We start from the raw sequence: 9,116 nt of genomic DNA on the forward strand, positions 1-9,116 counted from the left end.
GATGGGTTTTCACCATGTTGGCCAGGCTGGTCTCAAACTCCTGGCCTCAGGTGATCTGCCCACCTCGGGCTCCCAAAGTGCTGGGATTACGGGCATGCACCACTGTGCCCAGCCATTTTTTACTTTTTCTTTTTTTGAGACAGGGTCTCACTCTGTCACCCAGGCTGGAGTGCAGTGGTGCAATCACGGCCCACTGCAGCCTTCACCTCCTGGGCTAAGGTGATGCTCCCACCTCAGTCTCTCAAGTAGCTGGGATCACAGGCCCACAGGTATGCACCACTACGACCAGCTAATTTTTTTGTTGTAGTTTTAGTAGAGATGAGGTTTCACCATGTTGCCCTGGCTGGGATCTTTTTAGCATAACCCATACTGATTTGATTTCTTTAAGTGGAGTGCAACCTTAAACACTTGCTAAACAGTAAGTGCACAATGTTGTATCTCAATGATTTTTCCCTAAGTCATTTACAGTTAACTTGCCCACACCTAACTATTTTTTTTAGCAATTTCCCCAGACAGAGCCTGTTTAAAGCTTTTTAGTTTTCATATCAATGAAACTTTTTTTTTTAGCAATTTCCCCAGACAGAGCCTGTTTAAAGCTTTTAATTTAGTTTTCATATCAATGAAAACTCTTTTTGCACTGGTATTGTATAGGTTTATGTAGTGTTTAATTAAATGCACATGACAAACATAACCAGCACACACTAGTTTGGGAGCAAACATAACTGCCTCTTGTCAGGAATACAACTCGACTGGTGAGACACTTGAGCGTATTACAGAGTAGAGTTTGCAGAAATGCTTGAACATATTACAGAAGAGAGTTTAGGAAAAGAAGGATATCTGCTCCAATTAATCAGTCAAGTGAAGGTTAAGGTTAAGAGAGCTTCCACATTAAGCATTTGTAGATCTGTGTATGCAGAAAACAAAAATACACAAAGATAAACAACAAACCTGGAATTAGAATGGGGAAATAAGATTTGATTACTTTTTAAAATACAATTGTACGCTGCTAACTTTCAACAAGCATGTATTATTAGTTGTTTTTTTTTTTTTTCTTTCAGACAGAATCTGGCTCTGTTGCCCAGGTTAGAGTGCAGTGGCACGATCTTGGTTCACTGGTACCTCCACCTCCTGAGTTCAAGTGATTCCCATGCCTCAGCCTCCTGAATAGCTGGGATTACAGGCCTGTGCCACCACACTTGGCTTTTTTTGTATTTTTATTTTTATTTATTTATTTTGAGACGGAGTCGCACTCTGTTGCCCAGGCTTGGAGTGCAGTGGCACGATCTTGGCTCACTGCAACCTCCGCCTCCAGAATTCAAGTGATTCTTCTGCCTCACCCTCCCGAGTAGCTGGGATTACAGGTGCATGCGACTATGTCTGGCTAATTTTTATATTTTTGGTAGATACGGGGTTTCACCATGTTTGTCAGGCTGGTCTCGAATTCCTGGCCTCAAGTGATCTGCCTGCCTCGGCCTCCCAAAGTGCTGGGATTACGGCACCCAGCCTACTAGATTTTTTAAAGTAAAAAATAAAAAGAATGCTGTGAACTAGATAATAGTATCTCCAACTTTTTTTTTTTTAAGACAGAGTCTCACTCTTGCCCAGGCTGGAGTGCAGTGGTACGGTCTCGGATCACTGCAACCTTCACCTCCCAGGTTCAAGCAATTCTCCTGCCTTAGCCTCCCGAGTAGCTAGGATTATGGGCACCTGCCACCACGCTCAGCTAATTTTTTTGTATTTTTAGGAGAGACGGGGTTTCACCATGTTGTCTAGGCTGGTCTCAAACTTCTGACCTCGTGATCCACCAGCCTCGGCCTCCCAAAGTGCTGGGATTACAGGCGTGAGCCACTGCGCCCGGCCAGTATCTCCATTTTATAGAAAATGAAAGAGGTTCAAAGAAGTGAGAACCTGTTCAAGATCATAGAACTCACCAGAAGCTGCTGAAAAGTTAAGTCATGTTTGCCTGGATTTTCAAAGCTCTTGTTTTCTCAACAGTGCCAAATTCTCTGGCAAAAAAACCCTCAAATGGACCACTGTATGTTCTGTTTTAAATACATGAACAAAAAGCACCATGTGTTTTTTTTTTCCTTTAGGTAATAGGTGAAACCAAAACAAAGATTTTCAAAATGAGTTATAAATTTGATTCTACAGCCCAGCGTTCAGGCTATCATTTAAAAGGATGAGGGTCATAAATTTCTTCCTCCTGTGCAAGCAGAAAAGGGATCATTTCTTCCTCTGCTGGCCTGCATAACTCCTTTAGTTCCCCCTTCTCTCTGTCCATGTTATCCTTCTCCAGTTGTTCAAACAGCAACCTAGAGGCAGTAAACCAAGACACTAGGAGAGTCTGCTATATTTGGAAATTTGGGAAAATGAACGCCAATAAAAGTAACCTTCCACATACCTGCATTAACTCTCCTTAAAACCTATGTCCTTATTCTTTCCCATCTGAAATAGCTGAAAACAATTGTCTGCAATAGTTATTCATATTCAACTGGTTCCAAAATAAACAGAAGTGGAGAACTGTAGAAAAATCCTGGAAGACATCAAATGGGCTGAGAAACATGATATTAAATAAAATGCTTTGGGGAGTTCTAACCAAATAACATCACAAAAAAATTGAAACACAGGAAACCTAGATTTCCAAAATATTTTACTTTTACTGATTTCAATATACCAAATGAAGAAACGTATTGAGAACCAACTCCTAGCAGTGTCATCCTGTTCTGTCCTGACCCCTGTGGAGATTCCAAACACATACTCCATACTGCTAGTGAAGCAAACCTGAAACCTAGTGTCACTCCCTAGTTGAAAAATCCTTTGATGGCTCCCCTCGTCTACAGATTAAAGTTTAAACATTGTGAACAGCTTTGAAAGGCCTCCAAAATCTGGCTTTAATGTACCTTTCTAGTCTTATTGTCCACTTTCAATACTCTTCAGTTCATCACCACAGACACTTCACTTTCCCAGCTCCCTACCTAGGTATATTGGTAAGAACTCAGCCATCAAGTCCAGATCTAGACCCACTAGAATTCCACTACCTAGTAGCTTAATCACGTTGAGTAAATACATCATCAACAGATCTGTTTCCTTATGCATACCACCTATGGTACTTTATAAACTGCTGTAAGGATTAAACATAATAGTTATACATTAACACCATGCCTAAAGGCATAGCAGATACTTAATAAATGTTACCTGCTGGCCAGGTCCGGTGGCTCACGCCTGTAATCCGAGCACTTTGGGAGGCCGAGGCAGGTGGATCACCTGAGGTCAGGAGTTCGAGACCAGCCTGGCCAACACGGGGAAACCTTGTCTGTACTAAAAATACAAAAAGTAGCCAGGCATGGTGGCAGGCGCCTGTAATCCCAGCTACTCAGGAGGCTGAGGCAAGAGAATAGCTTAAACCTGGGAGGCGGAGTCTGCAGTGAGCCGAGATCTTGCCACTGCACCCCAGCCTGGGGGACAGAGCAAGCCTCCATCTCAAAAACAGACAGACAAAAATTAGCCAGGCACTTCTAGTCCTAGCCACTTAGGAGGCTGAGGTAGGAGGATCACTTGAGCCCAGGAGTTTGAGGTTGCAATGAACTATGATCACACCACTCACTTCAGCCTGGGCGACAGATATGTTGTCTCAAAAAAAAAAAAAATATATATATATATATATACACACACACACACACATATGTATATATACGATATACATATATATACGATATACATATATATATATATATATATATATATCTCGCATACCCATTATTTATGTGTGTACTTGACTTCTCCATTAAGTTACACAGAAGATGGTTGTGGATATAAATTTCTAAATCTCTACCACTTACTACTTGTGAAAGCTATTTGACCTCTCAGAACCTGTTTCTTCATTATTAAAATGAACAAGATTAACCCTTTACACTGTTATATTAAAAGGTTTAAAAGAGTTAAGGGGCCAGGTGCGGTGGCTCACATCTGTAATCTCAACACTGAGGCAACTCATCTCAACACTGTAATCTCAGCCTCTGAGGCAGGAGTTTGAGAGCAGCCTGGACAACATAGCAAGACTCCCGTCTCTACTTAAAAAAAATTTTTTTTTTGAGACAGAGTCCTGCTCTGTTTCCCAGGCTGGAGTGCAGTGGCACGATCTTGGCTCACTGCAACCTCCACCTCCCAGGTTCAAGCTAGCCTCCTGCCTCAGCCCCCCTAGTAGCTGGGATTACAGGGACATGCCACCATGCCTGGCTAATTTTTGTATTTTTAGTAGAGACGAGGTTTTGCCATGTTGGCCAGGCTGGTCTCAAACTCCTGACCTCAGGTGATCCACCTGCCTCGGCCTCCCAAAGTGCTGGGATTACAGGCATGAGCCACTGCACACGGCCTAAAATATTTTTCTTAAAAAAAGAGTTAATGCACATCAACTGCTGCTTGGTATAATGCTTGGCATCTAGTAAGTTTCAACAAATGTTTAATGGCAATCTGGATAATAAATCCGATCCAGCGATTGCTTATAGAATAGAAAAATGAAAGATGCATTTCCCTCAATAAATCCAATTTCATAAGGCAATCTTAATACAGCTCGAACCTGCTACCCACCTCTCTTCTAATAAAGATCTCCACAGTTTTCGCTGGGCGCGGCGGCTCACGCCTGTAATCCCAGCCAAGGCGGGCGGATCACAAGGTCAAGAAATCTAGACCATCCTGGCCAACATAGTGGAACCCCGTCTCTACTAAAAATACAAAAAATTCGCTGGATGTGGTGGCGCGTGCCTGTAGTCTCAGCTACTCGAGAGGCTGAGGCAGGAAATCACTTGAAACCGGAAGGCGGAGGTTGCAGTGAGCCGAGACCGCACCACTGCACTCCAGCCTGGGCAACAAGAGCGAAACTCCGTCTCAAAAAAAAAAAAGATCTCCACAGAAGATAAAATGGAGGTTCCTATGCACTTTACTTCAGAAATGCTATCATAGATTTATATTCATGATCTTCCAGTATGAGACTAAATATACCATAATTTATAACTCACATTACTTCATTGCACTTAAACCACGTTAGCTTACCCCTGAAGAGTTCTAACGGGTAAAATGGTCTGCCAACGTTAAACAACACTCTGAAATTGGTGGTCTACCTGGAAGTGTAAGCTGGTTGTCTGTTTAACTCATTCTCTAATAATAATTTGCTGGGTCATCAATTCAATTTCTCTACCAAAAATTCCAATCAAATGTCAATTACATCTATGACAGCATTTTCCCATTTATACACTTCCAACCCACTGCTCAATTTAAGAGGGGAAAAAATAACCACTTCAAAATTTATTATAGTGAAGTCTATTCAAGGAAATTGCAAAAAAGTGAGAACTCGCCAAAAAAAATTTATTTTCTCAGCATTTGCATTCCACACTCGACTGTACACTGAAATATAAGGTGCACAAGACAGAAGTCAGAAGCCTGGGAAGGGTTCTGGAAGATGGACATAGCTTTAAATCTGACACCATCACTTTCTAGCTGTGTAACCTAAGCATTTTATTTCTTAGTCCTGATACCCTTCATCTGTAAATCAGGGACTGTAACAGTATGAACCTCATAGGGTTGCTGTATTAAATGAGGTTATGTATGCTAAGTGTTTACAAAGTACTTACATCTGAAATAGTAAGTGGGATTCTACCTAGTAGTGCTGCGCACTAAGGTTCTTCATAAATATAGTTGAATAAATGAATATTTACACATTTTATATAAGGAAATAAGTGTATCAATAACTTTAGGTCTATCCTAAGTCAAATTAATAGCAGAAATACTATTTGGGGGCATTTTGCAGTCTACAAGGCCCTTCTAACACCCATATGTCCATTTGATCTCCAGAACATCCTCAGGAGGTAGATTTTTTTTTTTTTTTTTTGAGACGGAGTTTCACTCTTGTTGCCCAGGCTGGAGTGCAGTGGCACGATCTCGGCTCACTGCAGCCTCCGCCTCCCGGGTTCAAGCGAGTCTCCTGCCTTAGCCTCCTGAGTAGCTGGGACTACAGGCGTGCACCACCACGCCCGGCTAATATTTGTATTTTTAGTAGAGATGGGGTTTCACCATATTGGCCAGGCTAGTCTCGAACTCCTGACCTCGTGATCCGCCGGCCTTGGCCTCCCAAAGTGCTGGGATTACAGGCGTGAGCCACCGCGCCTGGCCTGGGGGTAGACATTTTTAAGACAGTCCTTTCAGAGATAAGGAAACTGGTAACAACGTGCCAAGGTTACCCACCCTAGTGGTATCCTCCAACCATTCTCCAGCTCAGGGGTAAGTGATTAGTGGCAAATGTTCTTAATATAACATCTTGTATTAACACAACATTTCTGCAAGTTACCACCCTCCTCAAGCATAGTCAAGCACAGGAATCCAGGAATAAGCCGAAAGTAATAAATCCCGACAGATCACTGATGACACTTATCATCTTACATTGTTTCCTCACTTGGTGTCCTCCCACACATCTAGGGCGGGGGCCAGATCTGTGTGTAGGTGCCCCCTCCCCGACCGGAACCCCCAACACGAAACCTGGTATCCGAGAGGCCCCAGTTTGTGGGAGTGTTTGTGGAAATGGCATGGGATGCTGGCAGGAGGTTTTCCTGTCAGAGACCCGAAATGACGCCAACTCCGCGGTGGGGACTAAGCTTCTCCGGCAGATATAGACTTGTTGGGCGGAGAGGGTCCGACTGGTAACCGGGCTGGGAAGGATGGCTGAGGACTGACGCCGCTAAGGGAAACCAGGGAAGCTGACACGCTGAGGGCACAGAGGCACAGACGAGGCGGGTCTGGCCGCAGCGATGGCTGGAAGGCTAGGGTCCAACAGAGGCTTGGGGGCCGGGGGAATCAGGGCAGTTGGAGTCTGGGGGGAGGGGGCCGACCTGCTGGTCTGAGAAGGATCTGAACCCAATCTGAGGAGGGTTCTGAACTCCTCTAGGGGCCTACTCCCCATCCCACGGAGGCATTTGCTGCACCGAGTACTCGCTGCTACCTGAAACTGCAGCAGTTTCTCTGTCTGCTCCTGGGTTAGATCCCGCTCCTCAGGCGCCGCCATTTTGCCGCCGCCTCTACGCTCCTGACCCGTCCGCACCGTCACCCGCCGGAACTGACCTCAGCCACAACTACATCCGGTCTGAACTGCCGCCGGCGCTCAACTGCGTCTGCGCGCGCTGGCCCACTAACCCCCACCCCACCTCTGGCCGCCGCCAGAGGGCGCCACGCTCGGGCCTATCCCGAACACCTTCGGAAACTGCCGAGGGACTGTCGGTACAAGTCGCTGTTACCATTTAGGCGACGAAAGGATCTGCTAAGATTAGGCGACGAAAGGAGACCTAAGATTCCAGCGCAGTCTTGCAGAGCCGAGAGGGCCCGAATGTGCCTCGAGAAGCTCCGGAGCATCCCGAATGTCATTCGGCTGATTTCGGCTGCTCTCCAACCATTTTCCGGCAACCTCAGATACTCTTGGAGGTTTCTCAGGAGATGCAGCCGTTCCGAAATACCAGCCTTTTGATCGTTGGCCCCTGACCTAAAGTTTCCAAAAGCTCCTGACCATCTCTCGGGAGGTTTCGAAGGGCTCTGGATACTGGCGCGGCATTTCCGACGCCGCCTTCGAAGCGGAAGCTGTGGGCAGGCTTCGGCCACCGTTCCATTGCCGCTTCGGGGTCACTTGCTAGGAAGGTCTGGACTCGGCTCCCCGGATCCTCGACGATTCATGGCGCCCCCAGCCGTCCGCACAGCTTTCCGTCCACCGCCGTGGCTGCAGCGCTGGAGCCCCGGCCCGGCGTCTGCTTTTCCGTGCCTGGAGCCTTGTCCCTCCGCACTAGCGCTGCACTGGCCCCTTGTCCCTGTGACAGGCGAAGAAAGATCCCTGGACCGGGATTAGGAGACGCGGGTTCTAGTTGCCACCTTGCCAACTGCTGGACATCCTTGGGCAAACCACTTGGGCTCCATTTTGCCATTTGTTGTTGAATGAGATTCCCCAAAAGCCCCCGACGTGCTGCCGCTGCCCCTTCTCCTCGAGGCAGTCCCCTGCCCTTCCCTTCTGCTGCTTACACTACCCTATCACCACTCCTCAATCTCTATCTTCCTCTGCACGTCCCTTGCCCCTTCTAGTCCGCCACCTCTCTTTAGATTTCCCGTTTTCATTTCCACCTCTCCCGCCGAACGCCTCGTCTGCCCACCTTCCAGAGAGGCCTGGGTCGGGTACATGCTTTTCCACTGACCACCTGCAGGATTCCCAGCAAGGCTCTCGGCCGCCTGCGCCCCACCCTCATCCCCTTGCAGGATTGATCCGGTGAGACAGAAAAGGCTTTGAGAGCTGGTTCTGTGAAGAGTACATGACATTTTGGCTACATCTTTCAGGACTTTATCACGTCTTACCAGGTCTGCACAAACCACGACGTCCTGGAAAAACAGCACATTGTACGCCCTAAAACACAACCCCAAAAAAGTGCTAATTTGAAAAACAAAACAAAACAAAAATCCTGCAAATTTGAATCTGCATATGAAATTTTTCCATTTAAAAATGGTGTCGGCCGGGCTCTGTGGCTCACTCCTGTAATTCCAGCGCTTTGGGTGACCGAGGTGGGCGGATCACTTGAGGTCAGGAGTTCGAAACATGGCGAAACCCTGTCTCTACTAAAAATACAAAAATTAGCCAGGGTTGGTGGCGCAGGCCTGTAGTCCTAGTTACTCGGGAGGCTGAGGCAGGAGAATCGCTTGAATCTGGGAGGCGGAGGTTGCAGTGAGCTGAGATTGCCCCACTGTACTCCAGCCTGGGCAACGGAGTGAGACTCCGTCTCAAAAATAAATAAATAAATAAATAAATAAATAAATAATATGTCAATTAAGTAAAAACCCCCTAAGGTAAAATAGGAAGCAGACAGCTGCTATTCTAGAGAATTTATTACAGCAGCTCAAAGCTCAAAGGAGACTCAGTGTTGTTTAATCTCACCAATAACGTTGGGTTCAGATAAACTAAATGAGGGGTGGCAAAGTCATATGTCCTCAGGAATTGTGTAATTCTCACTTAAGATATATACTTGCCAGTAGGCATGGTGGCAAATGCCTGTAGTCCCAGCTACTCGGGAGGCTGAGGTGAGAGGACCACTTGAGGCCAT

General features: G+C 46.1%; 1 protein-coding gene and 1 long non-coding RNA gene across 2 annotated transcripts in view; both read right to left on the bottom strand.

Annotated features, from left to right (window-relative positions):
* FAF2 (Fas associated factor family member 2) overlaps positions 1-8,792 on the bottom strand; it is a 63,638-nt gene extending 54,846 nt beyond the window's left edge. The window contains exon 1 of the mRNA XM_002816244.5: positions 6,989-8,792. Within this exon, the coding sequence (XP_002816290.1) occupies positions 6,989-7,051 (63 nt within the window). The 5' untranslated portion in view covers positions 7,052-8,792. The remainder of the gene's footprint in view (positions 1-6,988) is intronic.
* Positions 1,022-3,620, bottom strand: LOC129056880 (uncharacterized). Its single transcript, XR_008521468.2, has 2 exons — positions 2,402-3,620; positions 1,022-2,312 (listed from the first exon to the last, which is right to left on the bottom strand). It is a non-coding gene; the product is annotated as an uncharacterized LOC129056880 (long non-coding RNA).
* Positions 8,793-9,116: the final 324 nt, after the last annotated feature.

Source organism: Pongo abelii, chromosome 4 (genome assembly GCF_028885655.2).
Source record: "Pongo abelii isolate AG06213 chromosome 4, NHGRI_mPonAbe1-v2.0_pri, whole genome shotgun sequence".
In the NCBI taxonomy this organism is placed as follows: domain Eukaryota; kingdom Metazoa; phylum Chordata; class Mammalia; order Primates; family Hominidae; genus Pongo; species Pongo abelii.